Raw genomic sequence first — 26,768 nt, forward strand, 5'->3', positions numbered from 1 at the left:
CCAGCTGCTTCATAGGTTAATTACACTGACATAAAGATGGGTGGTATATTTGGTCGGTGCGGAACAGGTGTTCACCACACAGTCACTGTTTATATTGAATTATGGGTGTCACACTATGATAGCTGTAAGCACATTGTTAGTTTACAGAAGTGATCAGTAAGAAATTGCTGTAGTCCAGTCACCTATTGGCTATGATTTTACTCAGTACTTCTACGTAACAGATTTAGTTTTTTTACTTCTTATTACTTCATCCCGAGAATCCCATTAGCCAAATCTGTCTCCAGGTGCTCAGTGAATTCATCTGATTCTTTCGCTGTTAGCTGGTCGATACAACACATGCTTTTGCGGTCAGTTAACAACAGATAAATTACACCTGCGTACATTTTGCCTTGAATTTGACATCTAGAAGGAATACAAAGTTATCAGTGAGAGACATCAGTATGGGTGGAAAGCAAAAAAGCATGCAAGCGAATAAACTGACAAAGGGCACCATGCAAGAGTAATAAAATAACAATTGATGAGCATGCGAAAATGTACATATCATATTTATCCAGTTTGCTGCCTCACAGATCCAAATACTTTACTATCAACGCCATGAATGCATAGGCTACACTACTGTTACCAACTGTAAACTGAACCTGAACGATAACATCTGTATGAAAAAATCAATTAGATATTCTGATAAGTCTACATTCAGAACACACAACATCATTATTTCAAGACTTTCGGGCGAGCGATGAGACATTATGGAAATTCACCCACGTCATTGCGACTTCATATCTGCCGACATACTTTTCAGTACTTGAGATCCAAACAACTACCAACAGATTTAACGTCACATAAACCCCGACTGCCTACATATTCGACGTCAATGTAACAATATCTAACCGAAAACTCAAATCAAGCACGCCAGCGTTAGATACCCTTACCTAAATAACGATCAACCCGTCTTCCATTTACAACACATCCAATCTACCGTGTAGCCGATTTTATTGCAACAAAGCATCCACGACAACGACAAGAAAACAACAAGCCTGAGGGATGTCACTAAGCAATGGAACAATCGAATCACAAGACGCGGCGAATAATTTCAAAATGTACAACACCGGACAAGAACAATGCTTTTTTACCACATACAAGTTTTCAAGTCATCGATATGTACAATGTCACGTTACCGATCAGCAAATGGCCCGACACAAGAACAGCAAAAGATCCTCAACTTCACAAAGGACGATACCGTATTCAAACTCATATCAGTTAACCCTACAGTCGAATCCACAACGGGCCTAGTACGTCAGTGAAAGCTAGAATTTGTACAAGTAGCACTATAAGTGTTCCACAACATTGAAAAGAATGCGAGAGACTATCACAGTCCAGTTTTAGGCGTGAAACAATGAGTATCGCACAATCTACGAAGGGCTCCGTGTACATACGAGTATGCGACATAATAGCATGTGGGTTCAATTCAGGGTTAACTTAGTGTTCAGGTTGGGATAGGGATCGGGTTTAGGGATAGTTTCGGCTTTATTAAGTCACAGATTCAAGTGTCGCATGCTCAAATGCCGGGCAATCCTATGTAGCATCATCGTCCCTAGCAGAGTCAACGTTACTAGCCTAAAAATGATCTGCAACGCCTCATCATTTCAAAGTTCGTATCCCAGAAAGAGGAAATCGGACGTGTCAACAACGCCTTCGACGATAACATTACCACGCGGAACCGGTTCGAACCCCATGTACTTGAAAGTTCTCACGTGAGACGCTTTCTCGGCTGAATCGTTTCCGATGCACGCGACCACGTACTCGCAGCCCAAATCTTCCTCGGCGACCTCCAGCAATGCTACGAAGCTCTCTTTACTGCCGACTTGTGACAAATCATTGGGGACAAAGACGAACAGGGTTTTGTCGCGAACCACGGTGTCCCATTTGACGGCGGTGTTCGCGGTGACTTTGATTTCGAAGACTTTTTCTAGAATATCAGATCGGCTACACTCGAACAAACGATTACGGAAAGATAAAAAACGATTCGACTGGGTGTAAGGGTCGTCAGGAGCATTGCCGAGGCTGGGCGTCGAGCGTCGAATAGCTTCCTTCTTTTTGCGTTTTTTTTTCATAACGCCGGGCGGTGGTACTCTGTCCGCTACTCATAAGTAGATTTTGACTGCTAGGCATCAAGATTTCAAACTATCAAACTTAATACGGTTAGGATCTCTGAAACAACAAAGAAAGCATCCCCGTTAGTCCAAAAAGAGAGTCTCAAATTGATAATTGTAGTGAATGCAAGATAAAACGTTACTTCTAACAATCCTTTCGCACAGGTTAGTGAAACACTATACAGATACAGATATGAATTCAGGTTAGGACACATAAATTTTCAAGTTTTACCAACAACACAGAGCATAATTTCTAAATTTGACGGTATAAGAAAGCCATTGCAGCGTTACATATTGTGCTGATAAAACTAATGCAGGATTTAGAGTGTGGATATGGTTAAACAATGTTGAATAAGGAGCAGCGTTTCCACCACGTCGGATTGATAGAATCCAGCGTGACAGCACGGTTAGTTTTACTCAACTTGGTGGCAGAAATACAAGGTTCACGGATGGTAGCAGATGTATATTGGCTTAGTCATCAATATGACATCACACACCTCGTAAACAAATAATTTCGTTCCAGAACAGAGTAGCATGCAAATAATCTGTGTGCAAAGACAATTGATCGACACATTCAAATCTATGTATCCACAGGAAGGCACACTCCGAGATTGTAAGTATTCTGATTGAAAAAGAGACCGGGAAAAACACAGTGCAATCTCCCCATAAAGCGACAATGCATACACAAAATCAATTGACGCATAAAAATTGCCATAGACCTATCGACTACTTTGACTCTTTGGTAACAATTGTGCATAGCCAGCAAAGCAAATTGATGACGGGCTCTTATTTTCATTAGTTGACGGACACCGTTCTAAGCGTTACACACTTAGCATCACAAGAAGTCATTATTAGCCAGCATAACGAGCAATTGATGCCCTATATTCAATTCATCGTGGCAATGGTTCTTGCAGGAAACTCTACATAAAGTAGGCCTAATCCAATTATCCAATAATTCACACTCATTTTCGATAACAAATAACAATCCATACAGTATCATATTGCACCCAAGAATAGCAACAAAGATAAACATATTGTCTCGCATTTTTTATACCATAAACACTGACAGTAAGTCAACATACCCGCACCCCATATTTCCGATTCCGATAGCACTCAGATTAAACCACATATTCCCTTTCACAATAATATATGCCGACAACATATACTCCTCATGCATTTGACACCAGGAAACGAAACGACCAATACAAAGACTATTACATATTAGCCTTCGATGAATCAAAGATTGTGACACTGTGAGGTCATATGGAAGACAAATTCAATCCTCCAGTCAATATATAAGCTGCAGATAAAGGACAAGATCGTGACACATCGCTGCGTCGATTCAATATTCGATATTATTGGAATGTTGGTATTTTTCAATCTCTTCCGAAATCAATAATCCAAATGACAGGGCAGCAACTAAGATTTTTGAAAAATGGACTAGAAACCGAAAAAATAGGGTAGGCAAGATAAGACGAGCGTAGAAACGTCGTGAGTGCTGCATTAAATGATGGTTACGGCCAAGATCGATGAATCAATCAATTTGAATTAGACAGAGGAATGCGATCAATAGCGCCTTACAAATCGATTGCTCGCACACTGTTGCATCACCAGAAAGTATACATAGAATACGCTAATGACGCTAGAAAGAAAGTAGGGTTGATGTATCGGTAGAATGATTCGCGGGTCACCGCTCCGAATGGAAAAAATTCACCTTGTGGGTCGATTCACAAACTCTCAATAACAAACGTGACCGATTTCAAAATCAAGGGAATGCATATATTTTGAGAGGAGGCAGTACAGCAGGGTTCTTATTTTACGAATCTGGATGACGATTTCAGATTTTCATGTCGGGGGTATAAAGGATCAAGTCTAGTTACAGACCTTGTCCCACTTCCCTCACTTTTAAATATGGTACAATCTGAGGAGTACGACCAAAGCTACCATTTTTGAAATGATACAACCAGATTTAAAAATTTACAACTATTTCAGAAAATAACAAGTTTGAAACGTTTGAACAGCGATATTATGTAGCTAAAAACATCTGAATAATATCCATCACAGATCCCTGTCGTACAACAATAAAGGACTGATTCTGAGCCGGTCTCGGCATAGAAAAGGAAACAGCGCTTCAGCATCATGCACGATATCAAGGAACGGTACAAAAACTTCGACGGGCTACAGCAGGGGTCGGAAAGCTATGGCTTGCAAGCCATATAATATATGACTCTAGATCAGTGGTTCTCAACCTTTTTTTAAACACGCCCCCCTTTTTGATAGTGAAAAACTTTGTGCCCCCCTTATCGTCATATCACAAAATCCAACTGGAATGCTAGCAACCCCAACAAATTGTTTGGTGGTATGGACGGTTATGAATGTTGATGAGAGAATAAAAATATATGAAATTGGGTCTATATAGAGAGAAACATTGTAGGTAATTCGCGCCGAGCGCAAAAAACTTTTTCAGGTGACCGCTTCTTCGCGCCCCCCAGGTTGAGAACCCCTGCTCTAGATGATATGATATGGCTCTTACAAATTCTGAATTTGGCTCTTAATTCGCATCCTGTTTATAATATTCCTGTGTCGCATACTCGTGATTGGTGCGAGGGTAATTACACCAAATGACATATTCTATGTCGTTAACTTCGATTTCGTTCCATTTTTAGTCACAAATTTCAATTCTGACAACAGTTGACGTCGTTGTATGGCTCAAAAGGTTCCCGACCCCAAGGCTACAGTATCGCGCTACATGAACTATCGACAGAGTAAATCAAAAAGGCTAGGAACGTGAAAACGCTTCTTCGACGCGTCGGTGAAGACATATGAGGGACCTCGTGGAAGAAAGTGCAAAATCGATCAGTGGTACTGCTGCGCAATCGATACAAAAAGATTATTAAAAAAATATCTGAATTACGTAAATTAAATCGACAGCGCTGCTGAGGCTGAAGACTATTTCGAAACCGGACACACGAGTGACGCTTCAATCCCCACATCACCTACGCACGCTACATTTGGAACATACTTCTATAGTCAACACCCAAAGAAAATAATATGGTTCATTCCCTTTTAACCAGGGTTGTGCGATTTCAATTCCCTCGATTTAGATTTACTCTGCCAACAATCCAAGTCGCTTTCCAAACAACTAATGACATCATCACCATCGAATGTGTCACCATCAGCGTTCATTGCAACACCGTTATTGCCGAATTTATATTCGTCAGATTCAGAAATACCTTCTTCATTTTCATACATATTATCACTCCCTAAACGGGGCGCATCTAAATCTTCCTCGTTCGCGTCCTCGTACTGTTTGTCATCAGAAAAGACCTCGGTGCGCAACTGATCATCTACGTCACGCGCATTACGCGACACTTCCACATCCGGCAGCCTGCCGTTCATATTTTGAAACCGCGCAAACTGTTGCGAATTCATCATCTGATCCTTGAATTTTGGGTTCGCGAATCGAAAATTCGCATGACCGACCCTGGCGCGACCGTCTTGGTGAATGTCGGCACTCTTGCCTGGTACTACGCGGTCTCCGCCGACATCAACTGCGTGATCTTCCGTTTTTAAATCATTTTGCTCCGATAAAAGCTCTCTGCCCGCAATGACTCTCTTGACATCCTGTTCCTGTCCTTCCTTATTATTATTACCGCCATCGACTGCTGATTCTGGAGGCTTTTTATCATCCTGCTCCTGGTGTGGCTCTTTCGCCTCTTTATATCCGTCTTTATTTACAATTTCCGAGTTATGTTCCGCGTCGACACGCATTTCAGGCAATTCGTTTTGCCCCGGTCCTACTACTGGCTCGGCTGCAAGAGTAGATTCTTGACGGGCGGTTTCGGAAGGTCTGGCACCTTGTCCATCTTCTTCTCCTGCCTGGCTAAAAAACAAGACGTTACAATATCACCGGTCGGCGACACCCCCCGGTCAGGCGACCAGTCTGTTTTGACATGCCATGCAAGGTAGGAATAGGTCTTCGTCATCAATAAGCTTTCAATTCGTCATTGCCTGGTCGGAATTTGTCCCAAGGCAAGAATTTTCGCGTACTATGTTACAATCCGTATCAACTGACATTCGGAGATGGTCAGAACAAAGTATTTCTACTCATTCAGAGTGCTTCAAGTCGGTACTAGGTATAGCCAGATTACACTACTTACTCGGGTGGTTATGATTTTACATGACTTCAAATTCCACTTGTAGTCATCTAGGCAAAAAAGCTGCTTATATTGATATGCTTACTTTGGATTTCGAAAATTAGAACGTAGCGCTGGTTTAAACAGTCAGTCCATGACACTTCAGTGTTTTAGAGTGGTTATGATTCTACACTTCTGATGAAATTGAAATTGATTTCATCACTAAGGCAGTGACACCCGATTCGTTTATGCAGATGAACCGAGCATGGGACCCAGTCCCGAATTTGAATCCATTAAAACGCTTACATATTAGCAAAATCCAGATAAAGCATTACCGTCACAGGACCACTACATCCTAATCTAGGGGTGGGAAAATATTTTTCCCAGCGGGCCAAATGTGAAGCAGAAAATATGTTGGCGGGCCACGTCAAAAACTATACTATATTCTGCAGCGTACTAATTTTATTTTTAGATTAGAAGCAGTGAATCACATTGTTCATACGAGCTGCGCAGGGGATGTGTTGATATTAGGTAATGAGAGAGTGACGGTGAACTAACAAAAAATAGTATTTATACGCCGTCATAATGCAAAACAATGTTAAACGTGATACATTTCATACTATTTTCAACACCAGGACAGGTTTTTCTATATAAAGACATTAAAATGTATTGGGATACTACAAAGTTATTCTTGGTCACTGCCTCCAGAGCAGTGTGCAGCTTGATGAAAAAGTCCGGAAGGTTTGTTTACTTCTGACTCCAGTAAAATAATATTTAGTGCCACAATTATTATTGGAAATTCTGCCTTAAGCCCACGCCTTTCTTTTTGCTGCACATAAATGAACAGTCTTTGAAGTAAACGAAGTTCTGGATCAGTTTATACAGCCTGTGGTTTTCGTCCACGCATTAACACTCAATAGTAGATTTTACATTTTGAATTCCAAACAGCTGTCCTAATCGGAACTGGTCACAGACTTATCCCGAAGTCAAAATAGGCATTACCGTTGTTCAAGCATGCTAATTTACAAAACTAACGACTGACACTCATAGAAGAATCAGAATCCAACATGCATTGCACTGAGCATGCCTACCGCCCACCAACAGGACGTAAACAGCCTACTCTTTCTTATCCTGGTGCTCTTCCAACTTCTTAATGAGCTGCTCCTGCTCCTTCAAGAGTTGCTGCTGCATGCCGTGCTGCTCTTTGATCTTCTCCAACAGTTCCTGGTAGAGATGGGAACGTTACTGACCACTTATTGTTCAAGTCTTGATATATTAATCCTCTGATACTTCCGGCTGGGCAAAATCGAGTACCGGAGTGATTTGAGAATAGAGATGTAGAGAGTACAAAGATGTATTTAGTTACATCGTAAGATTATATAAGATATGGACATTTCAACCGTATACCTTCTGTTATCACAAAGAAAATAATGCTACCACTAAGCATCAAAGATAATTTGGCGTTTTTTTCAAGCATAATATTTCATTGCGGTTTGTGACAACACTGTAGGTTTATCAAGACTTCACAGAATGCGTAGCATTTTACTATGTGTTTTGTATGCTGCGATGCTACCAATCGAGATTTCAAGGCTTCCGGCAGGGCTGTAACGACTCGAGTCGCGATTTTTTGGCGACTCTGCTCGACTCGAACCAAGTCATATGACTCGTGACTAGGATGGCCAAGACAGACATTTCATTGTAACTTCGAAGAATAGTAAAGTAACCACATTATTGGTGTTTCGTCTATCAGTCCTGATACTTGAAAAATAGGGCCAGAAACTTTTAGGACTGAAGAAAATTATTATATCATGAATGCGAGCCACTCTATATTACTCGAGCAGAGTTGAAAATCGTGGGTTGAACCGGATTGAACTTAAAACTGGACCGTGAACATAATGACTTGGACTCAAACTCCAGTCAAAACACTACGACTCGGACTTGACAATCAACTTGCCGACTTGGACTCCAGCTGGACTCGGTGGTGAATTGAAAATATCTCGAGTCGACTCGAGTCAAAACTATAAAAGTGAGATTGACTTGTGACTCGGAACTTTGTGACCTGGTTACAACCCTAGCTTCCACGGAGGGAAAAGAGCAGCCTATATTATATCTCTTACCGAAACGGGATGCATAACTTTAGCACGCTTATCTCACTGTTCGACCAAATCATTACAATGAATAGTATTCAATTCATTTCAGAAGTACTGGAATCATTCAGCCCAGCCCTTAAAGGGGCACTGCACTCTAAAATGATGTGGTCTCAACTTGACGGGCAAAACGAAATAAAAATTTTAGCCGCAGGCGTCTTCTCAGTCACGCAGAGATCGAACTTTATATCGTTGTCAGCCGATGTTATGAAGGAATATGTCGTACACGCCAAGGTGGTTTAGATACCGCGTTCAACAGAAGATTTTCAGTCAGAAGATTTATGTCTAAATCATGCCTAGTGTATTTGACTTCTTTAGGACATAAGGCGTGTACGTGTATAGGGCGTGTATTTCCTTCATACCATCGGCTGACAACTATATAAAGTTCGATCTCTGTGCGACTGTTGGAGCGTAAAGTTGCTACCGAAATTTCAATAAATTGCAGCCCCATTACGGTGGCGTTTTGAAGAAAAAGGCTGCGGCCAAAATTTTCATTTCGTTTTGCCCTTCAACTTGCGACCACATCATTTTTAGAGTGCAGTGCCCCTTCAACGACCATTACCGTCGACAACACCCACTATCAAACCCACACACCTTTTCTTCAACAGTGTCGTCTGCCTTTTGGTCTTCGCCATCATGCACCGGGCTCTTAGCCCCGTCCTTCTCAGCCGGCACTTCATTCTGAGACACAACCTGCGCCTTCAATGGACTACCCTGATCGAGCGCCGGTTTCGCCACGACCTTATCGCGGCCGTCCGCATCCTGACGTTGATCACCTTTTACAATCTTAGGCGACAACGGAAGCCTGTCTTTCGGATCTGCTTTATTCTCCAACGGTGCCACGGGTCTGTCTGCATGCCGGGCCTCTGGTTTCTCAGGGATCACCGCGTGCTCTGCGTCCTTGGCTTTGTGATCCTCGGAAACATCAGATCTCTCTACGCGTGCAACAGGCGGGTTTTGTTTTTCCTCCTGGACGGCGGGTTTCGGTGGGTCTTCTACTTTGTCGGGTGGCGCGGCGGCCGGTTTCTTTTCTGGAGGAGGCGGGTTAATGTGGATTTCATCGTTTGGAGATTTCTAAACGAATATCCACAGATCACGATACGTTAGCAAGTGGAATATAATTATAATCATTTCGAGATTACCTTTGCAAATATTCGCATTTGAATTTTGGAGGTGCCATGATTTTTTTTTGTGATGGTCCCTTGATTTTCATCGAATAGGACAATAAATATCAACCGTAGTTAGCATATACAACTATACAAAGATACCAGCCTATCATGTAAGCCGATTTAATGTATCGGTGCGTTCCAGTTAAAACAATGCACGCAGGGATAATGGATATTGTAGAAACCACGCATAGGCATTTGCTCCAGATTTCGATTTAATGAAGCGCCGAATGGCGATAACAACAATGCTTCGGCAGATCCAGGACACCGCCAGTGCTTTTTAAGCCTCCGCAAGCGATACTTGAACCCAGTTCCAAGGCTCAATATTTACTGACACGAGACAGTCACTTTACAACTCATATATAATTCATGACGACGACGACTAATTCGGTCAGCCGGAATCAACAGTAAAGTCACCCACTTGCTGTTCGACTTCTACAGGGGGATTTTCGACTGACTTATTCTCCTCGACCTTCGGCGCCTCGGCCTCGTTGGCGACCTGAAATGCGTTCAAAGTTAAAATCAAGAACAATGTCCAGGAAAACGCCTTAAAGAGTTAAGAAACGGATGAATAGGAAAATAGGAAAGTAAACTCACATCATTTTCCTCGTTCCTCTCCTCCACGTTATCGGGTTCAACGGGATTCGGTGGTTCATGCCTGTGATCCTCTCCCTCTACCTCGGCCACGGCCTGTCAGAATGAGAATGACGAAATGATAAAATACGAATCTGGACAATTGCAACTTCCTAAATACGTGGTCCATAGTATTTAGTGAGTTTCCGTCTGGACGCTTTCTTTCTCAAAACAAAAACAATGCACCCACCCTTGACATTATCAGTGAGAACTAGAGATATAACTACGCGAAACAATGGTGCGCATCGCATGCAGAATCGTCGAAGGCTGAAGTGTCATTTTTGATTGTGTCCCATGCTGAAATGTTCGGCATTGGGGAACCACGTCACGCCTTTCCAAAACACCCATATTGTCACAACCATCGGGTATTTGTATGGAGTATGGAGCAGAAGTGGATATTGACCAGATCTCTTAATTTTAAGCCGGAGCCAGAAAGAGATAGATTCCATTTTGAGTCGCAAGAGTGAGATTCCATTCTGAGTCGCAAGAGTGAGATTCCATTCTGAGTCGCAAGAGTGTAGTCGGACTAAGGAATTTGTCGACCCCCTCCGCACTACCGTGTATGCGCCAAAACGTGACAAAAACTCAACAAGGCCAGTTCGATTAGGTCACAGCGCTTATTGCAAACAAACCCAGACCTAGCCGCACACAAATATTCCCCCGAAATAAAGTACCTGCGGCTTTTCAAGTTCTTCCTTATCACGAAGCCCCGGGTCGTCTTTCGCGTTGACGTCGACAGGTTTCTCTAAAACGCCCTTCTCTTCCGCTTTAATAATCGGTTCTTGCAGATTCACATCAGGGAGGTCCGGGACTGCAATATCACCGAGGCGGTGGACAGGATCAGATAATGAAATGCGCCAGAAAATGACTGACGGTGCCACGTGGCTAATTTCATTGCGATAATTAGGTATGGTAAGCAATGTGCACTTCACACGCTTTCGTGTTGGGATCTGTACGATTCTGCGAACAGCCACACTCGCGCTAATTCCTGATTTGGCCACTGGGCCACGTTATGGTAAAAGCAAAGGTGCCTTGAGCGTATGCAGATATTTTGTCTTCACGCATTGGTGCTAAAATCGAAATTCTATTACCGATACACAGAATATTTAGTTTTCGTATCTCAACGGGAGAGCACTGGACATCATCGCACGACAAAATGGAGCCATTACCAGTAGTACACCATCCATTTTTACAGAGGGAGAAAAAGCTCGACGCAGACATATGATTTTCACACCTACATAACAAGCCCGATTATCTTATCTTATAAGAATCATCATTCATCACACGCAACACCAATCCAGGAAAACCTCAGAACCGAGCTTGTTTACGGAATCTCAAACAGAATGGAACAGAAACATTTGTCTGTAACCGCCTGTCCTACCGGATGCAATTTCAAACAGCACCATATCAACCATCGCAAATACTCGATACCACAACGATTTAGTTACCTTTAGGGGCGACGGGTTCCACAGCGGCAGGATCCGTGACCTTCGACAGGTTGGAATACGTGCACACAAGAAGTAGGATGCAACCGAGGACGAAAACAAACTAAATTGCAAAAGCAAAAGAAAAATCAGCTGGGTCAAATTTAGTAGGTATTTCGACGCCATAACAGTGATAATGACTGGAAAAGTGCAAATATATGGAGCTACAAGGATAATGATAACAGTTAATATTGTGTGTCCTGAAACAAAGCTATTTCGTACGATATTGTGACCATTGTGCCGGTCAATCATGACTTGACAGAAATGTCATACCATGAACGGGATTTTGACGCTGAGCTACAGCAATATCGAGGCACCGGCAGTGGAAAAAAAGTATTGAAACTATATTTTTCGCTTATGAGATATTACACTTGTGTGAAGGTGCATATTCTAGTAATTTGGAAGTATCTATCCTCACTATTCAACCCGTTCTGCCTAGCCGAACATCCAACATACCTTTGGTGTGTTGCCCGACGCTTTCGCATGGGCTTTCTCATAAATCAGTGCGGGGAAAATGAAGCATATCATCGAACCCATAGTAGCACCCGTCAACCCGAGGATAGTCTCCACTAAACAGAAGAGTCACATTGAATACATCGGGAGAGTGCGTTGGATTATAAATACGCTACACGGCATAAGAGATATGTAAATTCTATATTTACGTAGCAAATATCGATAGCAAGTGTTCTGGCAGGCTTGCAGCACGCAGACAACCAACCCAATTTTGTACCAGCTTGATATAATAATGTTACTTTACTAGTCCAAGGCAATAAGATTTTGCTGCAAAACAAGTATGGCAGGAAATAACGGATCACTCGTACAGCAGGAAATTGCATACGGCACAGCTCCAATGTGTTACACCATTTTTCAAAACTTAGGTGCCAACCTCAAGCGCAATGAACGGGAGCGTCTCTTGCACAGGAGTAATTGAGCTATCAATATTGCAAAGCTCGTAACTATTCAACAAATCCCATATTCATACATTGCTAATAATCTATATTGGTATCTTTTTCCGGTGAAATGTAACTCGATGGCTGTTGAAGTGTGCAATTGACGTTGAGTAGATGCAGATACAAACCGTCATCTCTCATCGGCAAAACATTATATGGGTATGATATGTAACAACAGTAACACAAATGCATATCAGTAGCAGCATACACAAATAGTAGAAATTCGTAATGGAATGGCAATCAACTTGACGTTTCCGTGTTAAAAAAAAGTCGCCCGCAACGCTGATATAGTAGTGATAGTGTAACCAATCCTCACTGCGAAGGGTAGAGGAGCTTAGCATTTGTGTATCATCAAACGCAAGGCATATCTGACTCGAATCAGATTCTCAAACAGAAAGTAACGCGATCATCCTTGCATAACACCATTTGTATTTCTACCCATGCACACAATCACGATACCATAAAATATCGGATAGTTCTACCTTCTAGTATAGTATGAACTATGCACATTGCAAACTTACCATTCGGTATAGCAATTGCAACAGTCATAGTCATCAAAACAATGCCCAGGGTGATTGCCTTGAACAGGAAGGGAGGAATATAGGTGTTGGTCTGCGACCCTTCTCCCGCTGGCTGTAAAATAAAAATCATCGCTCTGACACACCTGCAAATACGACACCGCAACACACAAAAACAATAGGAAAACGACAATGCGCAATGAATTCGTGCTGCGGTTTAAAAATAGACACGGAGGCCGGAAAAAACCAAGCACGTATGTTTATTCGAAGACTGTAATTCAAATCCTATGAATACATTGCCTTGAAATGTTTGGTTACGATTACATTAGTCTACTCATCTCGTTCGGGTTGCCTCAATAACATTTCTGAACCGATAACACAATGGCAGCTCACATAATAGAACACTATAAGCATTTGGAGTTCACGCGACACCATACCGCCTATGCTGTGGTCGTAATCGAACACTCAAATCCAGACATGGGGTGATTACTTCATGAATGTAATCGATTGCGATTACGATTACTTCTGAATCCCGCGATTACGATTACGATTACGATTACAGCAAAATCAGGATGTAGTCGATTACGATTACGATTACATTGGCAAAGTAATCACGATTACTCACGATTACATTCATTTTGCTTAGAAAACCAAGAAAATGTATTGGAAGAAAATATAAGCATTACGATGAAAAGGCCAGACAACAACCTTTTTATCGATGATACGTCATTTTCTTGTTACGTCATAATATTTGCTCAACTTTATATGGGACCATTGATCGCACCCACCGATTTGCATTCTTGGCAGGTCCGTACCTACCGCACCCCAAACTCCCTAATATGATGGTGAGCGAGAAAGGGCCGAAACACCACTTCGTTCCCTTCCCCCCACCAAAAAATCATTTGTCTTGGGCACCCATGGGATCATAATTTTTTAAATAATTTTATATAATTCAATATTGATTCGGTCAATATTATCGGGTATTGCATATATACTGCTATAATTTTTTTACCCTCTCTCTGCCCATTTAATCAGATTTACCGGTAGCGCTGAGTGAGGTGTTGCCTGGGAAATTCGGGCCCGTAAATAATAATTGAACAATGAACATATTCGGGTGGGCCCGTTGTTATTTCATGCATTCCTGTCTGCTATGTCAGGTGATATTAAAATCGCCCAAACGTATTAAACAAAAAGAAGCACACGATTTCAAATTGGTATTTCTTCACTGGCAAATATTTTTTCTCTGCGGGGTGGCACTTGTCTTGCAGATTGTCAGTACAGGAACATTTGGCGCCAGTCATTTATAGGCTACTATGGACAATTGAACATATTTGTATGTACATAAAAGTTTTCGGACAGCATAAGGGCAGTAGGTCGAGTTTTTTTTTGCTGCTTATCGTTCTTGCACACTTATCGGAGTTGCGTATTGCATGGCCTAATACTTCGTATGTATTGATGCGTCGTGGCGTGGTGATGACCGACGCCGAACTGACAATTTCTATAAATCATGTGTATTTTTCTTGGATAATGGTACTCAACAACGAAGAGGTTCGGCACCATCAAATTGTTGTTGCATAAAGTTGCATATATATTCAAAAATACTCACGAAATTATTTTGGACCCCCTTCGAGCTCCCCCCCCCCCCCATTGGAGGGTTTTGGGGTGCGGTATAGTTACGGTCCTGGAGCGAGCTCGAAGGGGAATCAAAAGTATTTCGTAAATCAACATAAATTGTAGACTATTTTCGAGAAATTTAATCAACTTGAAAATTTTCGTCAAGCTTCGCAATTTAATTTCTGTAGATACCTTGGTTCTGAAATGCATACGTCTACCCTTACGCAAAAAAGCATGTCTAATTTATAGCAATAGGAAGTTCGGTGCACGTCAGTACCGCACCACGACACACCAAAAGACCGGTGCAGTTTCAGCCTACATGTGACTCCACGAAGTGTGCTACCAAAAAAGTCTTACGCCAAAACTTTAGGCATGTGTTAATTGTCAATAGCCACGATGGATGGACGTGATGAATAGTCATGTCCTCCCAATCTGAACCCCCAAATGCAGATGCAACCCGGGCACCCTCAGAGGAATGAATGCATGGGAATTTGTGTGTGCGTCCTACGACATTTTAGTCTGCTACAAGTTTGGGTGACTACAATATCTTTTGATTATATAACAGACGTCATGCAATTATGTAATTATAACAGCATATCAGATGTTATAAATATGAATTACGAGCTCGCCGCTCGACCGGTAAATCTGAACATCGGTGGCTGGGAGAGGATTGAAAATGAATAATATTATTATGTAATTATCAAGATTACTAACGAATTTCAGTCATCAACCTGAAAATTGACTACCTTATGGGATACATCCCGAAACCAACGTTTGGAGTGGGGGAATGAATTGCTGATTTGGTCCTGATTCTAGCTACAACCCACACTAACATGGTGCATAAGCGGGTTGCTATGGCGCAGGTCCAAATATTGAGTAAAGAATTGGATAATAACGATTGGCGCCCGTTTCAAATAGAGTCATATGAGAAAAAGATAAAGTGAACATGAAATTCTGCATTCCATTTAATACAGATATGCTGCAAGCTGCCGTTACGAGACAGAAAGGCTCGGATATGATATATATATGCAGCTGTTCGTTTTTAATGCTTCATTGTAAAAATCGTAATGTCTCATTTTAGTAGTACAAAATTTCAAAGCGATTTCCGGTGTACGTACGCAGATACATAGGCATACGGCTCGCCAAACAACAACGGTCCAACTGCGTTTAATTAAGCATACCCGTTACCTAAACATCAATTAATAAGTTACTATGTGAAATTAGGTAGAGTAGTGACTATTATCCTGCTGCGAGGAGTGACATCTGTAGGCCTACTGCACTGAAGATTTCATATCCAGCGCGAGCGGGTATTTTTACAATCACATTACAATGTACAATGTGCTGTACATTGTACATCGGATATCTGTTTACTATGTGTGGATACTTCTTACGCAATGATGAGCAAAGCCGATACTTCTGACGTAATAATGAGCAGTGGCGTTTGAAAATAAGACGTTGGTGCTATCAATAAGCGTGATATAATATCGCTTCTTGTTCAGAAATGTTCAGTTTAAGTCATGGTCCTTGTACAAATAAAAAGTAATCGTTATTACACAAAGAAATCGATTAGATATGCGAAGTAGTCGATTACGATTACGATTACTTTGGAATTTTTTCGAATGTAATCGATTGCGATTACGATTACTTGGAAATGCTGTAATCGCCGTAATCGATTACGATTACTAATCGCGATTACCCCATGTCTGCTCAAATCTAACATGTCACCCAACTATTAGACAGACAATGAGTAATTTAAGAGATAACGGACCAATCAAAATACTTTTCGCAACACAGACTAGGTGTGTCAGCAACCGACTGAGAATTAACTTCCAACACAGAGCCGTGAATCTGTGGATTTGGGCCGGAAGTTTCCATGAGTAGAGTTTCTGCGGTTCATAACCCTATTACATAAAATTTGATTAAGTTTCGCAAATTGGTGCAAATTTTTCTTTTCTTGAAGAATATTTACGAAATACAGATGATATTTAGCTTAGTGCAGTGGTACTCAACATAATTTAGTCCCCTTGGATCCCCGGGGGAGAGCATTCCCGATTGGAAACTACGGGTTTAATGGGAAAGATTGCAAACAAAATCCAGCGAACGCTCCCGCCGCTTCATGATATGCAGTGATATTCAAGCCTTCCTGGCGGATTACAAGATGGCGCATGTCTTACCTCGGCAAATATCAACGTGTGGATGCTTTGTCGACAGGGTGATATCATGAGAGGAAATCCGAGCACGACAGACATCGCAAAACCCATTTTGATGAAGTCAAGGAGAACGTTTGACGGAAAATTTAACAGCAAATTACCGGCGATAGCCTCTTGATACGTAGTGTAACCGAAGAAGCCAATCTGCCAGAAAATTTCAAAAAATCTCACAAAACTGCGGCTGATAAACGATGAATCAGAACTAGTACGTGTAAGTTAGTTAATGTGACTTGAGAATAAACAAGCTGCTCCGCGAATATATTCTGCCCAAAGCTAGACGGAACCTTCAAAATCACGAATTGCGTATATGAGTACTTGTAGACTCGTAGAATAAACCGTATTGTATGCACATTTAACAAATCTACAGTGGATCAGTATTCGAATGAGTGACTCCCTTGTAACTGAAAATCATGTGAAAGTGACTTGCCACGTTAACTCAGAAATGCCTAAACCTAGGATTAAACTTAAAGTAGCCAAACAGAATTCGAATTCCATCAGCTACAGCAAGGGTGTGCAACCGGACGGCCGCAGAACACTACTACATCATTTTAATGGTGTGCAGGTCTTGACATGGGTTTCTAATTTAGCTTATAGTCTAGTATTTTGGAGCTTTTCTAGAGTGGCTTAAAAAGTGGATAAAACGCTACATCTATCAAAATGTGCGCAATATTATGATTCATTTGATAAAATACCTACCGCAATTTTCAAAGTCTGATATCAAATTTTATTGATAAGTCTGGCCATCACTATGATGGGTCTTTATCACCAGTAGATATTTATGTGCTGGGAAAGTGCATTTGTGAGCGTAGTATATATGACACTGCATGCGTACCACAAATTACAAATTCGAAAGTACCTATTCGTACTCAAGATTATACGCCGAAGATCGATATCGCGATAATCATAATATGGAATTTCACATCGTTGCGCTGTTTGTGTATAATTTCCTATAATCACTCAGGGCCCCGAGGAACATCTCCGTAAATACATTAAACCTGTTGTTCAACCTTCACAATTCATGTACCAACCTCAGAAACTGTCTACGGTTATCAAGACGTAGTAGTAAATTTGCCGTCAACTCACCGACATATAAGCGATCGTTACAAATCTTATGGCTCCGAACACAATATCTTCCACGCGATGCACAGTCGGCTCTTCCAGCGAGCTGTACACGATAAACAGTTGACATTGGCACGCGTAAGCCAAGCTGAAGATGGGTAGACACTGGAATACTCCGGCAGGCCTCCAAAAGTTCACTTTAGCCAGCCAGTCTCCATTAAGCAGGCCGTTGCTGGCAGCGTTTAGAATAACCTGTAACGAAACAAGATGAGTTATTGATGATTTCATCCAAGAGATGATGGTAATATTCAATTATTTAATAGACAGTAATCTTGGGCAGGTTCTCAAATAGAATTTACAGCTCAACTCTGAAAATTTCTATCTTTGGACCAGAAAATTGGATTCCTATTGGAATTTAATGGACTGATATAATCACTGGCGATTATGTTCCGATATAGATGTCAGACTCAGAGTGAAAAACAGTGAGATAACGTGAATAGGCTGATTACTAGAATTTAGTGAAGATAATCACAGAAGCATGAAGTTGGCCTACATCTGATTTAATCCGATCAAACCGATTGCAAACATTGTCATTATGCACACATTTCGGCAATATTGCTATGACAAACACCTAAACACTATAAATATCCAAAAGACGTCTAATTATATTTTATGTTATCGTGTTCACTAGACAAAACTAGCATATTGAGGATTCAAGTATCATAAGAATGAATAAAGGATAAATCATACGGCAATGCATACAGAGCTTACGAACACAGCTGTTCATTGAACCGCTTCCCTAATGATATCATACTAACAATTGTAAAATGTGATGTTAAATACATATTCTTCATTGAAGTCAATGGTTCAGTTACTTACAATTGAGTTCTATTTTCAATAAAGGCAAGGACAATTTGGGCGAGCATTCATGTCATATGACATATACTCTACTGCTGCTCACACATATATTCAATTCTGGCACTGCACTGCACAAAAATGGCATAAAGCTATAGCAAAACCATCTATGCAGCTTGTAATGGGTACCATTTGATTAGCCAACCTGAGGAATGCGGATGTGGTCTTGAAACTCAAATTTATAGTAAGATTCTCGCCACCTTAATTTTCTTCGAATACCAGGCCTATTTCCAGAACGTACCGAGTCCTTTTATTCCACGGATCATTAATACAGGGGCGCAGAATGGATTTCCAAGGCCCTACTTCCACACAAGTACCTGTAATAATTTACAATATCCACGGTACCACTTGACATTGGTGACTATTTATACCTATAACAGCTGCTGCATAGAAGATAAAAACACATCAACTCAGCTTACCACAACAAGGAAAGCTAAATAAAATATCAAGCTACAAAATCCAAAGTAGCTCAGTAACGAAAGATTCTTCATCATCCCAAGAGGCAGCGCTATGCACAGAGCCGTGAAGATGATCGTAAACAGACGCAGAGTGTATGGATCCTGAAAATATCAGAATGAAGTCACAAATCAACCTGGGTTAATTTGTTTGAAACACACAACGATCAATGAATCAACAGATTAGTGGTATTTGGCAGAAAGGACAGCTGAACAAGTTGAACAGGATAGGCAACTAACTTGACAGAGTAATTATGTCATTTTAGAGATGATGATATAGTAACTGAAACAATAGTTGGGCAAACCTCCAATGCCTGCATGTTACCAGATACCAGCCCAGTTATCTGTTGTACAGATGCCATCTAGTCAACCCTAAGCAATCCCATTTGAAAATTGTTATTCATACAAAAGCTTTTGAAGAAAAAGTAGTAGGTCAAAAATACTGAATCTTGCTGAAGGGGAGAAAGTAAGCGAGCATATACAGTTCAAGTGAATATAACACTTGAGTGATCACGCATATCTTATTTTGAGCAAGTTTAAGAACCAAATAATCCGCTTCACATTTTAATCATCACAGAACAGTGCAGATTCTTTCCCATCCCGATCCGAATCATCAATTGCATTATGAAGTTCCCTGTCCCTTCTTAAATATGAATTCCAAAAACGTTGTTTAGTCACATAAGTCAGATATATATCCCATCAAAAAATAAAGCACTCAAGCAATGTTAGTCAGACATCTCAATTATCATGAGTCTCATATCACAATCCAACTTACAGCTCCAGGCACTATTTTCGCCACAGTCCCATGAGACAAGTCCCCGATCACAACGTAAAACGCTATACACGTGCCCAGCATCAAGCCAATCATGCTGTAAAAGTTGGGTTAATATTACAACCGATTCAAAGACGAATCATGAGCTGCAGCAATGAATCACATTACTTACAGCAGCATTTGCCTATTCATTTGAGGGTTGAAATTGAAATTCACAACACGTCAACGAGTCCAGGTACTACAATAGGCCTACTGGGCTTCTTTTTGAACATATCACCCAGTGACCAGGGGCAAACCTTTATTTGATGCAATCCAAAAAACCTTCAACCATCTACAGCAGTGGTTCCCAACCTTTTTCGACTCATCACCCCCCTTATCAAGCTCAACCCCGACCATCGTCCCCCAGATTTTGTGAACCGAAAAATCGGTATACAATCTGTAATCATCGACGGGTTGACTAAAAAAAAAAAAAAGGTCAACTTTACGGCTCGGTGTCGAATTTTACACTTTTGTAACTAAATTTCCGTGGGTTGACTAAAAAAAAAAAAAGATCATTTCTCCGACTTGACTCCAAAATAGCCGTTTTAACGCGTCATCGCCCCCTTCGCTATTTTTGCCCCCTGTCGCCCCCTTTGTCCATTTTCGCCCCCCTATCGCCCCCTTCGTCATGTTTGCCCCCCCCCTAGGCCGCCAAATCGCCCCCTGGGGCGATATCGCCCACGTTGGGAACCACTGATCTGCACAAAATTTCTACTTCCAGAAACTAGTGAGTGACCTAGCAATCGGCAGACACAAATCAGTGAGTAGATGTAAAATGATCAAGGGCACTATTGAACGCTGTAGTTTATTAGCTAAACGTACCTTAATTCCACACAAAATTTGCCCGTGGGTCCCAGAGTGGAGAGCGCTAAATAGAATAGAAATAAGAATCTTTGAAGACATCACAATTGAGCGATAGAATATGTTTGAAAACCAAAATACCGGGCACCCAGGCAACTATTACTCTCAACCCAGTAGAGCGGTGACCACAACGACACCACCAGTTAAATAAAATCTCAAATGTTAGCTAATAGCACAAAAATGCCGAAAATAGGCCTCCAGGGGGATTCGAGATAAATAATTTGACGGGCTCAAATCGTTTAATAATGCACTTGGATTTTATTAAAATAACTTTGTCAAAGTGCAGTTCCCCTAAAAATTAGTGGTGCTCTTGCCTTTAACTGTGCTCTATTGAGATTTCATTTTACCCATATCTCATCAGAACAGGTAATCTCGGAATCCAAATGGTCGATATAGCAAACAATGCAGGAACAATGGTAACATACTGATGAAGGGGTGGTCACAAGATTATACGGATATTTTATCACTCAGAAGTGCCTGACACTTTCGACTATAAACCATATTTTTAATATCAGGCCAATATTCAAAAATTTTGACATTTTTGTCCATATATAGCATTGATAAACAAAGCAATTAATACGTCACTATTGTATGAAAACTGTACAGTCCGTAAAATCCCTACCATCAAAAGATCAGGTCATGATATTAAAGCAAACAAGTCGTCTCGGTTTATTAAAGTTCAATAAAACACAGAAAAGAACACAAATCCCGGGGATCAGGCGAGATAGCTTACCGAGATATTCATAGCTTCTTTTCCTTTTGTGATAGGCAGATGAGGCGAGCATACTGCACGACAGATACGTGAGCCACGCTGCGCAGAAGAGAAGGCAGAGACCCAAAACAATGCCACACTACAAAAACGGAGAAAAAATGATATTCTACCCCAAGGAAAGATAGATAAAGAATATGATATTCATAACCTTGAAAGTAACTGTATTACGACGCGATATACATGACATAACTTAGTTACGAGTGCCAATATAGGAATTATACAATTATGGGTGACCCTGAATCATCGATTCAACTGGTGAAATCTAATTCGGTGGGCAATTTTTCTATATTCATCCTCGTGCAATGAAATCGAGTTTGAGCTATATCGTAAGCATAAATTTCTGAAGTGTAATTTTCTCTAGATAGTCTGCACGTAGTAGCTGCATGTCATTCTTCATCTAATATGCATAGATTTTTATAGATTCCCTATGCTGACTGTGTCGTTCAGAGGCTGTATTATGCAACCAGAATTGAGTAGAGATAATAACTGGAAAACTTACCTGCTTGAAGCAATACGGCATGGCTAGCACACTTACACCAATGATGCTATTTACAAGGTTAGTGATGTACGGAGAGTTACCCTCCATCTTGATTATAATTGGCTACACAACTATCAATATCAAGAATAGAATTCCATCTAAAGAATATATACATCCATAAATAACAGGCAACACATTCTAGCGATTAGTCATAACACATGAGAAAACAAAACACAAATGAGAAACTGGTGCACACGTTCAACAAATTCGCTATCGTCATGCATATACAGCATCACATATATTGGTATTATGAAAGGTATAGCAAATTCATTGCACTGGTTTTACTTGGCCTGGTTGCAGCTCATGACTATGAGGCATCTGTGAAACAGCACAGATTTGCTAAAATCAAATGTAATACAGATATACTACGAATCCAACCTAACATTTGTATTTGTAGAGAAACCTTCTTTCATACTGCTCATTGTTGACATAAGCTTGAGGTCACCAGCGCAAAATATCACAGTCCAAGCCAAATCGGTCGGGAGGCAACTAAGATAACAATACCTTGCTGGGAGTAGACTACCATGGACGACTGGACGTATGCATTTCCTCGTTAGGTTAAAGATACTAGACCCATAATGAGTAACACAAATTGGTGAATATCACATTACAACTTATTAAAAGTGATTTCATGCAGTACGCCTGCTGTTCTTCCTATACAGGAAACACACCATCATGACATTTTGCATAATAGTCCTAAACGTAATGCATTAGTATATTGTGCTATAAATTCAATCAGGAAGTGGAAAGCATTTCAAAAATATAATGATCACCCGCCGAAAACGGTAGTTCAGAAAGCGACTACGTTCTCAACTAAACACAGTACTGACACGTCTGAGTCTGTACCAACCAAACAAACAAAATCATACCCAATTTTACTAAATGAATATTGACCTCCTCTCCCATCAATGTGACCTAACAATTCACAATGGTTAATCATTGACGAATTCATTACGTAACACCACAGCAGTAAAAATGCTATATAAATAGTATCATATTTCCTGTAACAGCAATGATGGGGACGAGACCTTGACCTATTGCAAGATTTTTGATTCAACTTTAATCCTAGAATCCTGAAGCGCAACAGTCGCCAATTCAAATACATCAGAGTGGAATGTGGAACATCACACAAGATAATAGGTCCGACATAAATCTTATATGGTGCTGTCAAACGTTACAAATAAAAATGCAGCAGTGTGAAGTACCATCATTGTTTTATTTTTGATAACGTTATAACTGAGTTATGGGACTTAAATCGAATTCTTGATGTCGGACTCCTCACCCAAGACCGCTACGAAAAAGAAAATTCTCAATACTATCTCATCTTCCAAGCTGGCAAGAGATAGTCGATTGATCACGGACAGGTGGATACAACATTTTTGACACTATAGTTTATAAACATACTATTAAGTCAAGGATTAACAGCAGCAGCAACAATTAATAGCTTAGTGAGTAACATGAGCACAGCTGGAAAATAATTTTGTTTCGATCACATAAATAGCAGCATTACAGAGTTAGCAGCTTGCGACTTTACAGTTACAAATAGGTTACACAACCATACCAATCTCCATAAACTGAATACAACCTTATCCACACAAGTATTTCAAAATGCTGCTTTACTTCAAATAATTCCATTATCTTTGTGCAGCAAACTGGAGCATAGTACTTGCGTCTAGCAGCCTAATTGCTGTTTGAGGTACCAGCCTGTGCCTATCCATTGATCTTATCTCGTCTTTACAAAAGTTATCTTTACTTGACTAGTTCACTCAAAAATCCATACATGATATATTAGCCTGCCAGATCGATATCCGACCATTGACAGAATTGTAATGGTGACTTTCCAGGGCATAAGCCCCAGATTTGCTTTACATTACAAAAATTTCTTGGATCTCGGGTTAGGTTATCATTGCGTGGCAGAAATGTTATCCTAAAATATCAGACCTATAGGAGTAACACTTTGCGTAGATTTTATCCTAAACTTACCAAGATGATACCATAAAACTCGACATAGACTTGTCAAACATACATTGTTAATTGCAAGTGCTAACTGCCCTACAAATATTTTAATCAAGACAGTAAAATAGATCGATAAGGTATGTTCACAAGTTTAGTCACACTGACATCAAATACAGTTAGTAGAATATCCTATCTTTGAAGTTGAAAATAGTCATATGATTGGCAGTTTGAAATTAAAAGACAGTTAGTAAAGCAAACACGGCGTACAATAGTCCACAAGGGTAAGCGACCAGCAACTGTTGCGAGTCCATATCGAGACCACATACGAACAACTTCGATGCCGAAAGGCTGCACCAGCCCACGATTAAAACAGACAAAACAGTCCCTATCAATCCTTGCAGCGATAATATCAGGGACACAGCAGATAAACCGACCATCGGCAATATGCAATATCCTATAATAGAAGCTACACAGCCAATGGATACTCCGTTCGTTGACATCATGTTTAGAAGCATGTACAACCCAAGAACACCGATCCCTCCTATTCCATAAATGTACCCGAAATGTACTTTTCCGCCAAGAAGCAAGGTACCTCCGAGAGCCAGGCAGAAGCATAGTGGCCCGGCAAGGTCGGTTTCATTTATAATACTCGAATCCGTGACAGAAAATGGATTCAACACCGCAAGCGTCTTTTTCGTTATATGATCAAAATTGATTCCAAGCTCCTCCAGTAATGGTGGTTCATCATCAAACCCTCCGTCGTAATTATCATTAACATTTTGCTGGCTGGGTCCCGCGTCTTGAGGGGTCATCATAGGAGGATGCCCAGATGGTACCATGGGCGATTGTGCATAGCCACCGTAAGGCTGCTGGGCGTAAGGGTCATATCCTCCTTGTTGACCACCGTAACCGCCGTATTGTTGATCAAATTGATCATAACCCCCATACTGTTGTCCACCTTGTTCGTAGTTTGCACTGAAGAAACCATCGGAGCCTGGCTCGTAAGACATTGCAATCACTGTTTAACGTATCGCTTCAATACTACATAGCAAAGAAGAAAAGATAATTCAAATTTGTCACTCGTCGATCAAAATATTGTGGGTGCTTTGTGGGTTTAGACAAATTCAGGTCACTAACTGACTGGTGGTATTTGTAATAAAGTACCAATGCTATTGTCTTCAACCGTACCATTGCAATATATATCGTAAGCATACCAAACAGTATATACGAATAAAGCCATGAACTCATGCCTTTACGTTTACAGCGTTAATATGGGCAGGGATCGCAGGGTCGTATACCGGTAATTCAATCAATCAATCAGTTTTATTAATATTTTCATCATTTCAAAGCATCACAAGACTGCGATACAATGAAATAATAGGAGGGTGTCGAAACAACTTGGAGTAGCCTTTAAGATCAGACACCCACCTTAGCCTAGGCGAAGTAAAGAAGAGGCATGCACGCTGAATGAAAAGTAATGCAGAGAATATATATGACGCAAGCGACAAAATGAGGTGGCATGTGGCGGCGGGCGAGGTCGATGCTAGGTCGTGGTTCGGTAATCCTGAAGGCTATAGCTATTCTATTATAGTCATTTAGAAGAAATTGCTTGTATTGTTTCTGTATCTTTCACATTCTCAAATTCTTCCTTGTATATTATCGCAGTTTCAAACAGATGGAAGTAACACTTTATCGAACAAACGAATGAATCAATGTATGTATGCCTGCCTACAATGCAATATGCATGTCTTCATGTCAACGTGACAGCGTCACGAACAATGGCCATCTGCTCAGAGCCCATAGTCATATATAGTTTCGAAAGAACTTTGAAGAACGCGCATAGCGCTCGTGATCTATGTTTATAAATCATTTCTATAACAGTTTTCTATCACTATTTATTGCAATCTGGCTTCAGAGACAAACTGAATCGATTTTATTTTAGGAAAATCCGACAAAAGATCGTTTATCTCGGGGAACAAATGGTAACAAATAATTCCAGATCGGTCGGTCAAAGTTCAGAGACACATCATTCGTCAACAGAGCGTAACGCCATAACTGGTTATAGTGGTAGTATAGAAATTTAATTTAATTTCTATAGTGGTAGTCTCGCTCGAAAGCTGAAGTGCTCTGTCCTCTTCATCACAAGTGAGTAAAAATTAACAGATACAAGCCGATTTCCCACAATCAAATGTAGTCGAATCAACTACGCGGTAACGTAGACTACACGTTCCATATTATGCTCCTGTATTAATAAGATGCGTTCGAAGTTCTACGGATGAGAACTGGCGTGTCTATATAGCTCAGTGGTCTCGACTCGACACATCAACTCTTGACTTATTTAACATAATTTTAGTGAGAGAAATTTCAGTCCAAAACAACACCAGTTCTCAGTA

The 26,768-nt window shown here is 40.7% G+C and overlaps 3 protein-coding genes across 4 annotated transcripts; all 3 read right to left on the minus strand.

Annotated features, from left to right (window-relative positions):
• Positions 1-973: 973 nt before the first annotated feature.
• LOC145456926 (ornithine decarboxylase antizyme-like) lies at positions 974-2,247 on the minus strand. Its single transcript, XM_080335073.1, has one exon. The coding sequence runs from the start codon at positions 2,109-2,111 to the stop codon at positions 1,644-1,646; it is 468 nt and encodes a 155-aa protein (XP_080191199.1). The 5' UTR covers positions 2,112-2,247; the 3' UTR covers positions 974-1,643.
• On the minus strand, positions 2,208-22,522 carry LOC145456916 (solute carrier family 38 member 10-like). Of its 2 annotated transcripts, none has more exons than XM_080335062.1 (16): positions 22,381-22,522; positions 21,843-21,960; positions 21,071-21,116; positions 20,213-20,306; positions 19,402-19,542; positions 18,092-18,319; positions 16,973-17,152; positions 13,188-13,299; positions 12,173-12,285; positions 11,681-11,780; positions 10,907-11,043; positions 10,197-10,289; positions 10,021-10,098; positions 9,028-9,507; positions 7,407-7,510; positions 2,208-6,033 (listed from the first exon to the last, which is right to left on the minus strand). In XM_080335062.1, the coding sequence occupies exons 1-16, from the start codon at positions 22,465-22,467 to the stop codon at positions 5,217-5,219; spliced, it is 2,928 nt and encodes a 975-aa protein (XP_080191188.1). In that variant the 5' UTR covers positions 22,468-22,522; the 3' UTR covers positions 2,208-5,216. The 2 variants fall into 2 exon arrangements, with proteins under 2 accessions (XP_080191188.1, XP_080191189.1); XM_080335063.1 differs by having other exon boundaries at positions 5,801-6,029.
• Positions 22,517-26,351, minus strand: LOC145456925 (protein YIPF5-like). The gene has a single exon (XM_080335072.1). It carries the CDS (start codon positions 25,383-25,385, stop codon positions 24,609-24,611), a length of 777 nt encoding a protein of 258 aa, XP_080191198.1. The 5' UTR covers positions 25,386-26,351; the 3' UTR covers positions 22,517-24,608.
• Between the last annotated feature and the right edge of the window lie 417 nt (positions 26,352-26,768).

This window comes from Botryllus schlosseri, chromosome 15, assembly GCF_051294905.1.
Source record: "Botryllus schlosseri isolate E-star chromosome 15, Bs_hap1, whole genome shotgun sequence".
Classification (NCBI taxonomy): Eukaryota; Metazoa; Chordata; class Ascidiacea; order Stolidobranchia; family Styelidae; genus Botryllus; species Botryllus schlosseri.

Coding starts and splice junctions, on each gene's coding strand:
- LOC145456926 (XM_080335073.1), bottom strand. CDS start 2,111: ATGAAAAAAAAACGCAAAAAGAAGGAAGCTATTCGACGCTCGACGCCC.
- LOC145456916 (XM_080335062.1), bottom strand. CDS start 22,467: ATGGAGGGTAACTCTCCGTACATCACTAACCTTGTAAATAGCATCATT. Junction 10,099..10,196: donor AGAGGAACGAGGAAAATGAT/GTGAGTTTACTT, acceptor AACGCATTTCAG/GTCGCCAACGAGGCCGAGGC. Junction 6,034..7,406: donor GAGCACCAGGATAAGAAAGA/GTAGGCTGTTTA, acceptor CTTGTTTTTTAG/CCAGGCAGGAGAAGAAGATG.
- LOC145456925 (XM_080335072.1), bottom strand. CDS start 25,385: ATGTCTTACGAGCCAGGCTCCGATGGTTTCTTCAGTGCAAACTACGAA.